Source organism: Cervus elaphus, chromosome 5, assembly GCF_910594005.1.
Source record: "Cervus elaphus chromosome 5, mCerEla1.1, whole genome shotgun sequence".
Taxonomy (NCBI): domain Eukaryota; kingdom Metazoa; phylum Chordata; class Mammalia; order Artiodactyla; family Cervidae; genus Cervus; species Cervus elaphus.
Window position 1 is genome coordinate 27403870 of NC_057819.1, and position 16793 is coordinate 27420662.

Consider the following 16793-nt stretch of genomic DNA (forward strand, 5'->3'; position numbering starts at 1 on the left):
TGACTAGAGAGCCAGCAATACTTGTGCAGTGATGCAATGCTGACCCAGCTCCCTGCACACCAGCTGTGTGACCTCGGGCAAGCTGCTCAGCTTCTCTGTGCTCTGCGTCCCCACCAGTAACACGAGAGGCAGAATTGTGCCTCCTCCGAAGGCGGCTGTGCAGATGAAAACTGTATGGAGGAGGGTCTGGAGCCTGGGGACCATTTACTGTTGCTATTTTATCCCCTAACTCCATGGCTGGCATTTATCCCAGGAGGCTGATCCCAAAGCTATTTGCACAAAGCGGTGCACTGCAGCGTGATTTACAGTGGCAAAAGGGAAATCAACGTAGAGTCCATCAGTGTGGATGGTCGAATGAGTTTCGAGCCGTTCTTTCAATGGATTGTTACCTACCCAGCAGGCGAGGTGCTTATCAAGACCACCCAGCGCCATAAGAAGTGATACTTGGGAGAGGGTAAGCAACAAGTCAGCAAGGAAAATGTCACCAACCTACCACTGTGACCAGAGAAGCAATTATGGGTGACTGTGCCTGTATGCACAGGCTTCCCCTGTGGCTCAGTGGTAAAGAATCCGTCTGCCACGCAGGAGGCGCAGGAGATGCAGTTTCAATCCCTGGGTTGGGAAGATCCCCTGAGTAGGAAACGGCAACCCACTCCAGTATTCTTGCCTGGAGACTCCCATGGACAGAGGAGCCTGGTGGGCTACAGTCCATGGGGTCACAAAGAGCCAGACATGCCTGAAGCGACTGAGCATGCATGCATGCACGCACACCTATAATGCATGCATGGATCTATGTGTGGTCTTGTGTGTGTGTGTCTGTGTGTGTGGATCTATGTGTGGTCTTATGTGTGTGTGTCTGTGTGTGGATCTATGTGTGGCCTTATGTGTGTGTGTGTGTGTGCAGGTCTATGTGTGGTCTTGTGTGTGTGTCTGTGTGTCTGTGTGTGGATCTATGTGTGGTCTTGTGCATGTGTGTGTCTCTGTGTGTGGATCTATGTGTGTTTTTTTGTGTGTCTGAGCATGTACACGTGTCTGTGCTTGCATTTGTATCTTCATACATCTCTGTGCATGAGTGTGCATCTGTGTGTGAGTACAGGTGTGACTCAGACCCTCATTTCATGTTCCTCTGCTTGTGGAGGGGGGCAGGTGCTGGGTGTGGGCCCCTCCGCTGACCCCAAAACATCCCCTCTTTTCCTCTGGGTTCATCTGGCCCCACGGGAAGCTGGCTTACACCCACGGTCCCTCTGTGTCCACCAGACACACTGGCGTGAATCTGGACTGCCCTGGGGATAGGGGTGCAAACCCACACGTGGGCCCTGTGGCCCCGAGAAGATGCAAGCCAGGTGAGCTGAGGGGCTGCAGCTGCTCTCCTGGAGGCGGGGGGCCCACATAGTGCAGCCAGTGCCCCATACCTGCGCTCTGCTAGCAGCTCAGAGCCACACGGAGACAAACACGCCACTGGTCATGGGTCCCATTTTGACCTCATTCAGAATTCAGGAAACAGCTCCATTTCAATGATACAGTTTACGTAGGCAGCCACCTTCAGCACACAGGACCCCTGGGGTCACGAGGGCCTGCCAGCCCCTCACTGCCCTCTCTTTCTCCATGTGTCAAGGCTGAGATACTTTTCCGCAGAAATCCAGGCCTTCTTTTGACCCTTTTCTTCCTTGAGCTTCCAGGATAATGACTGGCAGGGAAATTTCCTTAGGTAAATCTTCACACACCAGCCTTTCCCAGGCCAACTTCCTCAGAGCAGGTGTGGAAGCTGTGTCCTTCAGGAGAAGGGCATCGGCCCCTCTCCCAGGTCCAAGGGAGACCAGAAACCCCAGAGCAGTTCTCAGGAAAGACCCTTTCAGGCCCACAGACTGGCCCCAAGGATGCAGCTTCCCAGCCTGGGGTCAGGCAGGTCTCATGACGCGGTAAGGGGTAACATCACAAGTTTTGCCAGGAGCCTTTGCTGCAGGCGCTGGGGTACCAGGGCTTCTTCTCATGGGTCTGCCGCTGAGGGGATGTTGTGAGAAGACCCTTCCCTGAGAAGGTGGAGAGCATCCTCTGGATAATGACCTTGGAAGCAAAGACCTCAAGGCTGCCCTTGGATTCGTGTCGCTCCAGATCCTCCGGCCTGAAGGGCGTGTGAAGCAGGCTGTTGGGAGCAGTGGGGACTGCGGCACTGTCCCCCTCCCCCCGAGAGCTCAGTAACAACTCAGCTCCAGTGGATATCACCAGCTAGGAAAGGGGACCTGGGTTTTTCCAGAATCTTCTACCTTTCAGAGAATAGATATTGATTTCGTCTGAAATCTCTTAAGTATAAACATTGGTTCGAAGTTTGAGACATATATGACAAGTCAGGTGACATACTGCGACTCAGGCAACTTCCCCAGAACTTGAAGGACAAGGTCACGCCACTCTAGGCTCCCTGAGCACGGTGTACACTAAGAGCAGGAGATTCAGAATGCCTTGCTCTCCCCCCGAGAAGAATCGCTGGGCATCTGGGAGCTGTCCGAGGCATCACAAGGAGGGCAGTGAGTCCCAGCGTAGAGCCTGCTGAGGGCCCGACGAGGTCTGGGGAGAGGCTGGTTGGCTTGTTCTCCAATTTGCAGGAAGCCTTGGCTGGCTGTGGTTAAAGCGATCACACGGGCCAGCTGGCCATCAGCCCCGAAGGTGGCCTTGAAAGGCCCCTGTCAGGGCTCTGCTTCCCCAAAGGGCTGCCCTCATGCCCATGGAGGATACAACTTGGGGACTGGCTGTGACAATAGCACCATATGGACCTGGGGAATGTTTGTGACTGTCACACGCATTATTGGATGTGAAGGGCCCTCAGGGTCTCATCTCAACATGGCTGTGTGTCGGCTCCGTCCCCGTGGGGTCACCCTGCTGGGAGATGCCCAGCCTTGGAGCAAGGCTCTTCAGAGGGCCCTCTTCAGGACACCAGCCATTTTTGGTTACCCAGCATGTTCATTTCTTGCAGCTGTGAAACACGTACCACATGAACTGGAGGTTCAGACAAGAGATATTTGTCCTCTGCTAGCTCTGAAGGCCAGAAGTCTGAGGTCAAGGTGTGGGCAGGGCCATGCTCCCTCTGAAGCTCCAGAGGAGGACCCTCCCTGCCTCTTCCAACTCCTGGTGGCCCCAGGTGTCCTTGGCTTGTGGCTGCACCCCTCCCATCTCTGACTGTGGAGTGGCATGGTCTTTCCTCTTCTGTGTGTCTCTTACAAGGACACTTTCAGCAGCATTCAGGACCCAGTTGGGTCATCCACAGTTATCTCCCTGTCACAACATTCTAATTACATCTGCAAAGACCCTTTTCCCAATGAGGTCGAATTCATGGGTTCTGGGGGGTCAGGACATAGACATGGCTGTCTGCTGCGCCCAGCCCTCCATCTCGGCCTTCTTGTAAACACTGTAGTATCTCCTCGGGAGACCACCTCTCTCCTTTCATGTACTCCCTGTGGGATGGTGAGTCTCTATAATTTCCTCTTGGTGAAGGTCACCGGGTCCTTGGAGGGCCCTTCTCATCCACTTCCAGGAAAGATACAGGCAGGAGTTTGTGACCCTGGAGACTGTCCTGGGGGCTGACTGAGGTGGAGGGGACACCCCCTTCCCAGTGTGGAGGGAGACGTCTGGCATTTCCGCTGGCTCCTTCTCTAACTAGGTGCCTATGTCTCCCCAAAGCTGCCTTGATTCATGTTGGCTGGCGCTCTTCTCTTGTTACTGGAATCCCCCAGACCTCAGCTCAGAGATGCTAATTTAATGGAATGGTAAGCAGCTTGGGCATTAGAATTACCTTTTTGTATGTCTTAAAATTCATTTTAAAAGTCAGTTCAACAGAGTTAAAGTCACATGAAAACAGGACACATCCGTTGAAAGTGTGTGGTTCGAGTGGCCTGATTGATGGATACACTGGGTAACCCTGACCCAGTCCAGGCAGAGAACGTGCCAATCCCAGGGCTCCTGGGCCCTCCAGGAGCTCTCCCTGCCCCTGCCCGCTCCACCAGGTGTCTGCGTCCTCTGGACTTCTCTGGACCTCAATCATACAGTGTGTGCTCTTCCGGGTCTGACGTTTTGGCCACACTTTGAGTTTCATCCTCATTGTCACGGGAATCACCATATGTCCCTTTGTAGTTCTGAGAAGCATCCCGTTATGTGGCTAGATCACGCTTCGTTTATCTATTCACGTCTTGATAGACATTTGGGTTCAATTCGGGACTATTGTGAATAAAGCGGCTGCTATGAACATTCGCATCTTTGTGTAGACATATGTTTTCATTTCTTTTGGGCAAATACCTGGGGTGGAACGGCTGGTCATGTAGGAAGTGTTTTTACCTCTAGGAGAAACTGCCAGGCTTCCAAAGTGGCCTTGCTAATGTCTGCTCCCACTGGCCACGCTGAGAGCTGCGACTGCTCCGTGTCACCGTCGGTCTATCTGGCCTTCACTGCGTCTTACTTCCCTAGTGGCTCTGCAGTGGGCGGCTTTCCATGGGTGTGTTAGTGTTCTGTCTACCTCTTTGTGTGTAGTATTTGTTCAAGGTCTTTGCCCATTTTTTTTCATTTGGGGTTTTGGCATCAGGGTTTTCCAATTCTTTCCAGGTGGTATTAATCAGGAGCAAAGTTTAAGACAACTTGCAGTGTGGCCAGAGCATTCTTTCTTCAGCTTGAGCATCCCGGCTGCTCTGAGACTTAATTTCTTGCTGGACTGCTCTTTGCTAATGGAGGGTAGGTGCCCAGAAGCCCCTCTAAGACCCTCCTAGGGGAATAAACAACTTGCAAAGGTGCCATGATGGACAGTTCTGGTCACTCATGGGCAGAGTGGCCTGTTTTAGCAGGGACGCACCAGCTTGTAGAGATGAGGCAGGAGGCGTCCCTGCCTGAGGCCTTGAAATCCCAAACCTCTGTGGGGAGAACTGGCCAAGGCTCCAGGGGATCAACAGACCCTGGAGATGAACATTCACTCCAAGAAAAATGCCTCCAGCCTGTTGGGCTTCCAGGAGAAAGTGGCAGTCCCAGTTGATTTTGAAGCATAGATTTCCCAGGGGTTCAACAGACCACAGAAAAGAGGAGAGGGGCTGAAAACTGCAGAAGGTCAGTGATGGAAACGAACAAAGCAAGCCGGGTACGAGGAGAACGAGGGTGCAAATCTGAAGGCAGAGCAACACAGAGACGTCAGGCAGTGGTGGGGACCGCAGCCAACTGGAGCCCTCAGGCCTGTTTACACAGGGGGTCACTTCTCAGCTCCAGCGACTGGCTGCCCTGTGAGAACGTGCACCTTCTCATTTTAATAAAGGTGCATCTTTAACATGGGGAAAACTCTCCATTTTCAGGTATGGGAACCAATTCAAAATGAAATAAGTGCTTTGGAGGACGTTCTCTCTAGCACACCCACCATCCTGGGTCTCCTGGTTTCTTTGTCCTCTGCTTCTTTATGACTCTCGTGGTGTTGCCTCTGTCTGTCTGTTTGTCTCTCCCTCATTCTGTCTGGGTCTCTGTCTCCTTCCCAATCCCTCTTTGCATCCCTATTCCTTTCTGCTCCCTGACACCTTCCTCATTTTCTTTCCACCCTCCCCCAACTCTCTGTCTTCCTCTGCTCATCCTGAAGTAGTCAACAGATGGGCTCCAGGTTAGACATTTACAACGGGCTTCCAATTTGCATTTCTGGGGGCAGGAAGAAGGGGGGCTTCAGGCTGGATTCCTGAGACAAAAGATAGGTGGGCTCCAGATCAGGCATTTACAATCAGCCTCCTGTTTGCCCTCTGAGATGGAAGTAACAGCAGCAACAGGGTAAATAGCCATTGTATGTCTCTTGTAAACACCCAAAGTAATAGTCATGGCAAGGACAAAGAGGGGCAAACCCTGTTTGAGTAAAAGATTAAGGGATCTCTGCTTCCCCCTTTTTGGGACAAAGGAGACACTACATATGCCCCCAAAAGGGTCCTTTATGGGAGTGAAAGTCAAGGGATAACGCCAGGCCATAATGAGCCTTGCTCTTCCCAGAAGCCTTTACTTTCAGATCCATCTTGGCTGAGAGGTGTGTGCGCACCCAGGGGAGGGTCCCAGGGTAGGTCAGGTGTGGAAAAAGGAACCAGACAATTAGCCTGAAGGAAGACAAAGACCCAGAAGAACTGACCTATATAAATGACTTAACCACCTCTTTACTGTGCTGCTCACCACTAGGAAGGGCCCGCCCTTTCTCTCCGTCGTTTGTCTCTGCCTTGCTTCTGTCTTAACTAAGCAAACATTTTCTCTATGTGCTATCTCACCTGTTGTTGTGCTGTGTCTGTAATAATAAACTTTGTACCTGCATTTACAGTTTCTGCCTCCATGATAAATGCATTTTTCACTGGGGGCAAAGATCCAGAGAAAAATAGCCTCTAGCCCTTGCTGGTCTGGTGGCTAGAATTCTTGCTTCTCATCCAGGCTTCCCAGGTTCAGTTCCTGGGTAGGGAATGAAGATCTTGCTTCACACCACTGCTCACTGCTGCTTCCCTGAGATTCATCTCTCTTGTTCCCCTCTCTTTCCTTGGTATCTCCCTTTTTCTGCTCTCCCAAGTCTGTGTGCTTTTTCTCTGTCTCTTCTACTGGCTCTTTCTCTTTTGATGTTCACTCCGTCTGTTTGTCTCCCTCGTCCCTCCTTCTCTCTCCTTCGTCTAACCTGGTTATCAGTCAGTTCAGTCGCTCAGTCATGTCTGACTCTTTGTGACCCCATGGACAGCAGCACGCCAGGCTTCCCTGTCCATCACTAACTCCCAGAGCTTACTCAAACTCATGTCCATAGAGTCAGTGATGCCATCCAACCATCTCATCCTGTCACCCCCTTCTCCTCCTGCCTTCAATCTCTCCCAGCATCAGGGTCTTTTCCAATTAGTCAGTTCTTTGCATCAGGTGGCCAAAGTATTAGAGCTTCAGCTTCAGCATCAGTCCTTCCAATGAATATTCAGAACTGATTTCCTTTAGGATTGACTGGTTTGATTTCCTTGCAGTCCAAGGAACTCTCAAGAGTCTCCTCCAACACCACAGCTCAGAAGCATCAATTCTTCGGTGCTCAGCTTTTTTTATAGTCCAACTCTCACATCCATACATGACTACTGGAAAAACCATAGCTTTGACTAGACGGACCTTTGTTGGCAAAGCAATCTGTCTGCTATTCAGTATGTTGTCTCTGCTATTCAATTTGTCATGGCTTTTCTTCCAAGGAGAAAGCGTCTTTTAATTTCATGGTTGCAGTCACCATCTGCAGTGATTTTCGAGCCCCCCAAAAATAAAGTCTCTCACTGTTTCCATTGTTTCCCTACCTATATGCCATGAAGTGATGGGACCAGATGCCATAATCTTAGTTTTCTGAATGTTGAGCTTTAAGTCAACTTTTTCACTCTCCTTTTTCACTTTCATCAAGAGGCTCTTTAGTGCTTCTTCACTTTCTGCCATAAGGGTAGTGTCATCTGCTTATCTGAGGTTATTTATATTTCTCCTGGCAATCTTGATTCCAACTTGTGCTTAATCCAACCCAGCATTTTGCATGATTCACTCTGCATATAAGTTAAATAACTAGGGTGACAATATACAACCTTGATGTACTCCGACGTTCCGATGTTCTTGATGTTCTTGATGAACTTGATGTTCCAATTTGAAACCAGTCTGTTGTTTCATGTCCAGTTCTAACTGTTGCTTCTTGACCTGCATACAGATTTCTCAGGAGGCAGGTCAGGTGGTCTGGTATTCCTGTCTCTTGAAGATTTTTCCACAGTTTGTTGTGATCCACACAAAGGCTTTGGCATAGTCAATAAAACAGAAATAGATGTTTCTCTGCAACTCTCTTATTTTCTTGATGATTCAATGGATGTTGGCAATTTGATCTCTGCCTTTTCTAAATCCACCTCTGCCTTTTCTAAATCCAGCTGGAACATCTGGAAGTTCATGGTTCATGTACTGCTGAAACCTGGCTTGGAGAATTTTGAGCATTACTTTGCTAACAAGTGAGATGAGTGCAATTGTGCGGTAGTTTGAACATTCTTTGGCATTGCCTTTCTTTGGGATTGGAATGAAAACTGACCTTTTTCAGCCTTGTAGCCACTGCTGAGTTTTCCAAATTTGCTGGCATATTGAGTGCAGCACTTTCATAGCATCATCTTTCAGAATTTGAAATAGCTCAACTGGAATTCTATCACCTCCACCAGCCTTGTTTGTAGTGATGCTTCCTAAGGCCCACTTGACTTTGCATTCCAGGATGTTTGGCTCTAGGTGAGTAATCACACCATCATGGTTATTTGGGTCATGAAGATCTTTTTTGTACAGTTCTTTTTTGTATTCTTGCCACCTCTTCTTAATATCTTCTGAGTCTGTTAGGTCCATACCATTTCCGTCCTTTATTATGCCCATCTTTGCATGAAATGTTCCTTTGGTATCTCTAGTTTTCTTGAAGAGAGCTCTAGTCTTTCCCATTCTATTGTCTCCCTCTACTTCTTTGCATTGATCACTGAGGAAGGCTTTCTTATCTCTCCTTGCTATTCTTTGGAACTCTGCATTCAAATGGGTATATCTTTCCTTTTCTCCTTTACCTTTCGCTTCTCTTCTTTTCACAGCTATTTGTAAGGCCTCATCAGACAACCATTTTGCCTTTTTGCATTTCTTTTTCTTGTGGATGATCTTGATCACTGCCTCCTGTACAATGTCACGAACCTCTATCCATAGTTCTTCAGGCACTCTGTCTATCAAATCTAATCCCTTGAATCTATTTGTCACTTCCACTGTATATTGTTAGGGATTTGATTTAGGTCATACCTGAACGGTCTAGTGGTTTTCCCTACTTTCTTCAATTTAAGTCTGAATTTGGAAATAAGGAGTTCATGATCTGAGCCACAGTCAGCTCCCGGTCTTGTTTTTGCTGACTGTATAGAGCTTCTCCATCTTTGGCGGCAAAGAATATAATAAATCTAATTTCAATATTGACCATCTAGTGATGTCCATGTGTAGAGTCATCTCTTGTGTTGCTGAAAGAGGGTGTTTTCTGTGACCAGTGCGTTCTCTTGACAAAATTCTATCAGCCTTTGCCCTGCTTCATTTTGTACTCCAAGGTCAAATTTGCCTGTTACTCCAGGTGTCTCTTGAATTCCTACTTTTGCATTCCAATCCCCTATCAGGAAAAGGACATCTTTTTTGGATGTTATTTCTAGAAGGTCCTGTAGGTCTTCATAGAACCATTCAACTTCAGCTTCTTCAGGATTAGTGGTTGGGGCATAGACTTGGATTACTGTTATATTGAATGGTTTGCCTCAGAAGTGAACAGAGATCATTCTGTCATTTTTGAGATTTCACCCAAGTACTGAATTTTGGACTTTTGTTGACTATGATGGCTACTCCATTTCTTCTAAGGGATTCTTGCCCACAGTAGTAGGTAAAACAGTCATCTGAGTTAAATTCGCCCATTCAAGTCCATTTTAGTTCACTGATTCCTAAAATGTCGATGTTTACTCTTGCCATCTCCTGTTTGACCACTTCCAATTTACCTGATTCATGGACCTAACATTCCGGGTTCCTAAGTGGATCACATTTTGTCAGAACTCTCCACCATAACCTGTCCATCTTGGGTGGCCCTACACGGCATGGCTCATAGTTTCATTGATTTAGACAAAGCTGTGGTCCATGTGATCAGTTTGATTAGTTTTCTGTGACTGTGGTTTTCATTCTCTCTGTCCTCTGAGGGATAAGGATAAGAGGCTTATGGAAGCTTCCTGATGGGAGAGACTGACTGTGGGGGAAACTGGGTCTTGTTCTGATGGGCAGGGCCATGCTCAGTATATCTTTAATCCAATTTTCTGTTGATGGGCAGGGTTGTGTTCCCTTTCTGTTGTTTGACCTGAGACCAAATTATGGTGGAGGTAGTGGCAACCTCCTTCAAAAGGTCCCGTGCATGCACTGCCGCATTCAGTGCCCCTGACCCTGCAGCAGGCCACCGTTGACCCACACCTCTGCCGGAGACTCCTGGACACTCACAAGCAAGTCTGGGTCAGTCTCTTGTGGGGACATTGCTCCTTTCTCCTGGGTCTTGGTACACACAAGGTTTTGTTTGTGCCCTCCAAGAGTCTGTTTCCCTAGTTCTGTGTAAGTTCTGACGGCTCTATGGTGGGGTTAATGGCGACTTCCTCCAAGAGGGCTTATGCCACACCAAATCTGCTGCACCTAGAGCCTCTACCCCTGTGGCAGGCCACTGCTGACCCATACCTCTGCAGGAGACACTCAAACACTCAAAGTCAGGTCTGGCTCAGTCTCTGTGGGGTCTCCTGGTACACACAAGGTTTTTTTTTTTGAGCTCTTCAAGCATATCTGGTGGGTATGGGGTTTGATTCTAAGTGTGACTTCGCCCCTCCTACCATCTTGCTGGGACTTCTCCTTTGCCCTTGGATGTAGGGTATCTTTTTTTTGGTAGGATCCAACATTCTCCTGTCGATGGTTGTTCAGCAGCAAGTTGTAATTTTGGAGTTCTCGCAGGAGAAGATGAGCACATGTCTTTGTACTCTGCCATCTTGATCCCTGGTTATCACTCAGGCCACAATCTGGAGCCACCTCCCGTTTCCCCATCACATTGCCATGTCCCTCTGCACACCCAGGGAAACCCTGTACTGCCTGCATCCTGCTGTTTCTACTCTCCCACCTGGTGCCAGGCCTTGGCTTTCTGCAGAGGAATGCCACCTGTCCCTCCAGTCCCCAAGGCCCCTGCGGCAGCCCTGCCCCACCTCACTGCCCTGTCTCTTTTCAGGGCAGGCCCCACTCCAGTGGCCCCGCCCACCTGACTCCTCCAGTGCAGGCCCCGCCCCAGTGGCCCTGGTGGCCGGCTCACCTGATGGGCGCCGCCTCGTCGCCGCGGTCCAGCCAGTCCTGGGGCGGGACGATGTACATGCACCAGAGGCCCCAGTTGTAGCCGTGGGCCGCGCTGGCATACTGCTGCACCTCGAACGTGTCATACTTGATGTTGTCAATGGCTGGCAAGACGATCCGCCGGCGGTCCTCCCGGATCCGCGTAAGGGCGGGCTCGGCCCTGCAAGGAGATGCAGGCCCGTGAGGAAAGGCACGGATGCCAGGGACCTACCTACCCCCTAGGTAGGGAGCCGGGACCCAGACGACCACACTCGCATCTAATGTTGGGCTAGACCGCCCCTGCGGAGGGTAGATCCAAGCGCTGCACCTCTGGAAGCCCTGGAAGTCTTCTGGGCTGCCCACCCACCTGCCCAAGGCAGCCCGTGGCTAACCACCGATTGTCACTAGGGATATAAACACCATCCAGGCCCAATCTCTGACATCTCTGCTGGGCTCTCCTGGCTTCAGAGCGCCCAGTGAGTCAGCTCAGTCTGTCAGCTGGTCTGCCTCACAGCCTGGCTTTTCTCCCCAGTGAATCCTGCTTCCTGGCCCGCCTCCCCTCCAGGGCTGGAAGGTACATTCATTTACAAGCAGGAATCGAGGCATGAATGTGCCACACCCTCTTGTAACACACTGGAGCAGGAACTAGAAAGGAAAAAATAAAATCCGTGCCTCAGGGAGCGTAGGATATACTGAAGGGACAGAAAGGCTAACAAGTGCTGTTGTGCAGTGCACAACCTACGCAACAGTATGTGGTGGTCCTGACTGAGTGGGTATGGGGGGACAGACAAAAATGTGTAAGTAAAGGATATATTAGGAGGTGATATGTATTGTGACAGAAAAAGAGAGCCAAATAAGGGTGATTTGGAATTGCAGTTTTAAATAGGGTGTTCAGGGTAAGTTGCACTGGGTGATGAGCAGAGGTGGTATAAGATGTAGCAGCTGGTTGTCAGGGGAGGCAGGTAGGGCGCTGAACACAGAAGGAGCAGCCAGCACTGAGCCCCTGGGATGTGCTGGTGCGATTGGGAAGCAGGCCAGGAGGCTGGAGTGGAGAGATGGTGGCCGTGCAGGTGATGAAGGTGGAGAGGAGAGAGACCAGAGGACAAAGGCCGTGGGTTATAAATTTTTAATGCAGGAGTCCCCGGGGGCAAGCAGGTACAGTTTCACTCTGGAGATGACCTTGTCTCTTGCAAGGATGAGATGCTGCCCGAGGGGGTGGAGTTCAACATGGTCATGAGCAGCCTGCTGACTGGGGGACCGGAGAGATGAATGGGGAACAGGAGCCGAGCTCAGTTAGGGACAGCGGGGGCTGGGGTCAGGGTTGGAGCTCTCTGACCCTGCCTGGCCAGATTCACCCTGTAGCCAGCCTTCCTTCCTGTCCTTCCATGCGAGAGCTTGGTATTTACCTGCCTTTCAGCTTCACGGGGAGGATTAATTAATTACTGTTAGCAAAGTGCTTCAGAGATGAAAAGTTCTCTGCAAATGCCACATGTGCTAATAAGGCAGAATCTTTATGGAGGCAGTTCTGGGAGGGGAGGGCTATTTGCAGATGGATAACTGGGTTTTCAGTAGTAAAAATTAAAGTTATAGTAGTTTCAAATGGCATTTTGATGTGATAGACTTGTGACTCTCCCAAACGTCCTCCAAATGCTCCAGGGAGTTTAACATACATGAGAGGGACGGAAAGGCCTTCAAGTACTGCTGTGCCATTCACAACCTACACAACAGTATGCAGTGACCCTGGTGGAGGGCAGACCATACCATGTCATTGCTGATAGTAGGTGACAGATGTCATGGGAAAAGAAGAGTCGCTTCATGAGGGTGGCAGAGGAGAGGGAAATGGGGGCCAGCAGGGGAAGTCAGAAGTCACATCTCAGTCAGGCACACGCTGGGTCAGAGCCAGCCCTGAGAACACACTGGTGGTCCTGGGCTGGCTGAGATATACCAGCGGGAGTGCAGGAGTGTGGAAGGAAAGGGCTCCATTCACCTGCCTACCAGGCGCCAAAGCCCTGGTCCAACCAAAACAGCAGTTAGGAAAACCGGGAACTTTGAGAGGTCCCGAAGGCCAGACCCTCAGGGGCCCCAGCTGGGGACACCTGGCCAAGCACTGTGGGACTTGATCAGCACGCCCACCACGAATCCCCTCCCTATAACCCTCTCATCTCCCTCGAGGGAATATCTCAGTGAACCTCTTAGTTTAGGCTTCAGAGAGTTTAAAGATGTGACTTGGGAGATTTGATATAAATAAGAGTGAGTTTTAGTTTCTCTCAAAATGGAGCAAGCTGGCTACACGGGGCTGACTTTTCCCTGCTGCTCGGCTGGTAGGGGCTGCAGGCTGCCCCTGGGTGAGGGGCTCATGCTCCCTGCCCACTGTGGACCCCTTGCATACCCTACTGCTAGGGTTTAACTTAAGGATCTTCAGGTGAGATCACACTGGGTGACCTCTGTGTGTGTGTGTGTGTGTGTGTGTGTGTGTGTGTGTGTGTTATGGCTCAGGTGTGTCCAATTCTTTGTGACCCCATGGACTGTAGCCCACCAGGCTTCTCTGTCCATGAGATTCTCCGGGCAAGAATGCTGGAGTGGGTTGCTGTTTCCTTTTCCAGGAGATCCTGACCCAGGGATCGAACCCAGGTCTCTTGCATTGCAGGCAGATTCTTTACCATCTGAGCCACCAGGGAAGCCTGGGTGGGCCCTAAATCCACAGACAAGGGTCCTTAGAAGAGAGAAGGGGAGAGGCACAGTCACACAGAGGGGAGAAGCCATGTGAAGATGGACACAAAGATTGGAGGGACGCGGTCACAAGCCCAGGGACTCCTGGAGACCCCGGAGCTGGAAGAGGGGTGAATGGTGTCCTCCCACAAAGATTGGTCCACTTGGAACCCGGGATGTGACCTTACTGGGAAACAGAGTCTTTGCAGAGGTAATTCAGTTAAAAAACCCAAGATGAGATCACCCTGGATTGGGTGAGCCCTGAATCCAAGATGTGTCCTTCTAAGAGAAAGGAGAGGGAGACATGAGGCCAGGACACAGAGGAGAAACCACGTGATGACAGAGGCAGAGATGGAGGGATGCTGCCACAGCCCTGGACATCTGGAGCCGTCAGAGCTGGAAGAGGTGGGAGGCTCCTCCCCGAGGGCTTCCTGGGGAGCCCAGCCCTGCCTGCACCTTGATTTTGACTTCTGGCCTCAGAGTTGTAAGAGAATGAATTTCTCTCGTTTGGAGCCACCAGCTTTTGGTCATTGTTATGGCAGCCCCAGGACACTCCTGCACTGGGTGACCCTCCCTCCACCTGCTCATGTCCCAGCCCCTCCAACACAGGTGGTCCCCTGGGGTCTCAGTCTTCAGTCCCAGCTGGGCACTTGTCTGACACCTGTGTGCTAGAGCCGGCACTGCTGGGGACTGGGGCGGTTCACAAGCATCTCACATGTAACCTTGGCAACAATCCAGCTCTCTAACATCACCCGTCAGCGCGTGAAGAAACCAAGGCTTGCCCAGGGCTCAAACACTCGCATCATGTCGGTGGCTCAACCGTCCTGTCCCGATCCTTCCCGCGGGATCGCCAAACTCTGCCCTCCCCACCCAGCTGCCGTTTATTCCTCTCGGGTTCTCTGCAGGGCCTGGCGGGAGTGAGGGCTCAGGGGGCGACTCCCAGAGGCAGTCACCAGAGAGGAAATTAGGAAACATACCAAGAGCCCAGAGGGCGCTTTCCAGAAAACTCTGAAGCACATCCTTCTGTTCTAGCAACATATCCTCAGGCACCTGCTGTGAGAGCATCAGCTCACCGCCTGCCTAGGGACATCAGGGCCTGGATAGAGGCGCCAGGGCCACCTGCAGCTCTGAAGTCCCTTGTGGATAATTTGCTGGACAAATGACTCAGTTCTTAAGGCATCACTGGCCACCTTTGGGCACAGCCTCATGAACATCCCCAGGCGAGAGAGCAAAGGTCCGGGGCCCCACCCTGAGACCCTGTATCCCACAGACCTGTACTTCCTGCCAGCTCTCAGGGGTGTCAGATGCTGCTGGTCTGGGGTTCACACTGAGCACAAGGCCCTGCAGGGTCCCTGCCCCCTGGGGCACCTCTAGATCATCCTGCACACGTGCTTGGGTGTTTCCACGGCGTCCCGGCCACTTCCCTGTATCCTGGCCACATCCCCCTCCAGGTTTCTCATTAGAAGCCCACCTCGCCCCTGAATGGATGTGTGGGAGAAAATGGGCAGATGCTGTGTCCTAAGACTTTCTCATAAAGATGAGAAATTGCTTCCAACTAGACTTGGGTTTCTATTAACCGAGACCAGATAGACCACATTTCACATACACAAGACCCAACTTTGTGTGTCTCTCCCTGACCTAAGGTCACATAAACATCCTCATTTGAGCTGTCACCTGCTGGAATGACTGGACAATTCAAATTCCTGTGGGCACAAGGTGGGGAGACAGATCAGTCCTCATACACAGGCATCACAAACAGGGTTCTCGGTTCTAGGAACTGCACATGGAGTGACCACGTGGCTGGACTCAGCTGCATTCCACCCCCACCCCCACCCCCACCCCCACCCGGCTCCTACAGGCCCAGACAAACCCCATCCAGGGCACAGCTCCACTTGGCCCCAGGCCTCACCCTTACCAGCCTGTGCTGAACTCCACATGGGCATCGAAGAAGCCGACGACAGGGGCTGTGGCGACCTTCCAACCCTGCAGCCGTGCCCGGATCAGGCCTTCCCGCCTGCTGTTGCGGACGATCTTCACCAGGCCTGGGTATCTCTTGCTGACATATTGGTCCAGGTTGAGCTTGAGTTCCACTGCGGGGACACAGAAAAGTTTCAGGCATGACCCTGTGGGAGGGCCCGAGGCCACTGAGACCCACGGTCAATGTGTGCTCCAGACCCATACTTCATAAACTTTCAGAGGACACACCACAGCTGGACATGCTCAAGGTACTGGGGGGACTTCGGAGAGATAAGACCCCCACCTCGTGGAGCTGTGTTCCAGTGGGAGAGACCATGAGCAATCAAGCCAGACTGATTCAGACAGAAACACATGTTATGAGAATAAGGGGAAACGGGGCTGAATTACTCAACTGTAGGAATGCAGTCGACAGGCAGATGGATGGATAAACAAAGTGTGGTGCATCCACACAGTGGAATACGGTCCGGCTTTAGAAAGGAAATTCTGACACACGTTACAAGGTAGATAAACTTGAGAACATGATGCTCAGTGAAATAATCCAGTTCCCAAGGGGCAAGTGCTGTGCGATTCCACTTATATGAGGTCCCTGGAGCAGACATGTCCACAGGGACAGAAGGCAGGATGGAAGAGACATGGGGAGTTAGTGTTTAATGGGGACAGAGTTTCATTTGGGGAAGATGAAAAGGTTCTGGTGGTGATGGCTGTACAATGCTGTGAACATCCTTGATACCCCTGAACTCTACAATTATTTTGCAAATGTTTAATTTTACGTTGTGAGAATTTCAACTCAATAAATCTTTGAAAAAACAGATAAGGGCCCAGGAGTCTTTGTGAAGAAGCTCCCGAGGGCTAAGGGCACAAGCAACAAAATAGGTCACAATCATAGCAAACATTAGCCAAAATGAAAAAGTAAAAGGGGAAAGGGAGTGGGTGTCTGAGTGGGGCGGGGGCTTCTCCGGGTCAGCAGGGCAGGGACAGGGGTGGCCTGTGAAGGTGACACGTGGGCTGTGACAGGATGGGGAGCCGGCGGGGAGGAGAGGAGGACGTTACAGGCATGGGAAAAGAGCAGTGTGGGGACACCCTTGGCTGCTCTCAGGGGTTGGGGGTGGTGGGGAGGAGGTGCAGAGAGGAGCAGAGGGCTTGGGAGTGGGCTCAGGGCTGAGCAGGAGGAGCTGAGAGGGCTTGAACCGGATCCTTGCTCCTGGGCCTTTGTCAATACTCTCACGCTCTGGCTATGGGGACTTCTTGCAGAAGACCTCCAC

The 16793-nt window shown here is 51.1% G+C and overlaps 1 protein-coding gene across 1 annotated transcript in view; it reads right to left on the minus strand.

The window, feature by feature from the left end:
* GALNT9 (polypeptide N-acetylgalactosaminyltransferase 9) overlaps positions 1-16793 on the minus strand; it is a 119734-nt gene that overhangs the window by 49907 nt on the left and 53034 nt on the right. Inside the window, exons 4-5 of the mRNA XM_043902160.1 lie at positions 15470-15644; positions 10829-11026 (exon numbers count right to left, since the gene is read on the minus strand). Coding sequence (XP_043758095.1) covers positions 10829-11026; positions 15470-15644 — 373 coding nt within the window. The remainder of the gene's footprint in view (positions 1-10828; positions 11027-15469; positions 15645-16793) is intronic.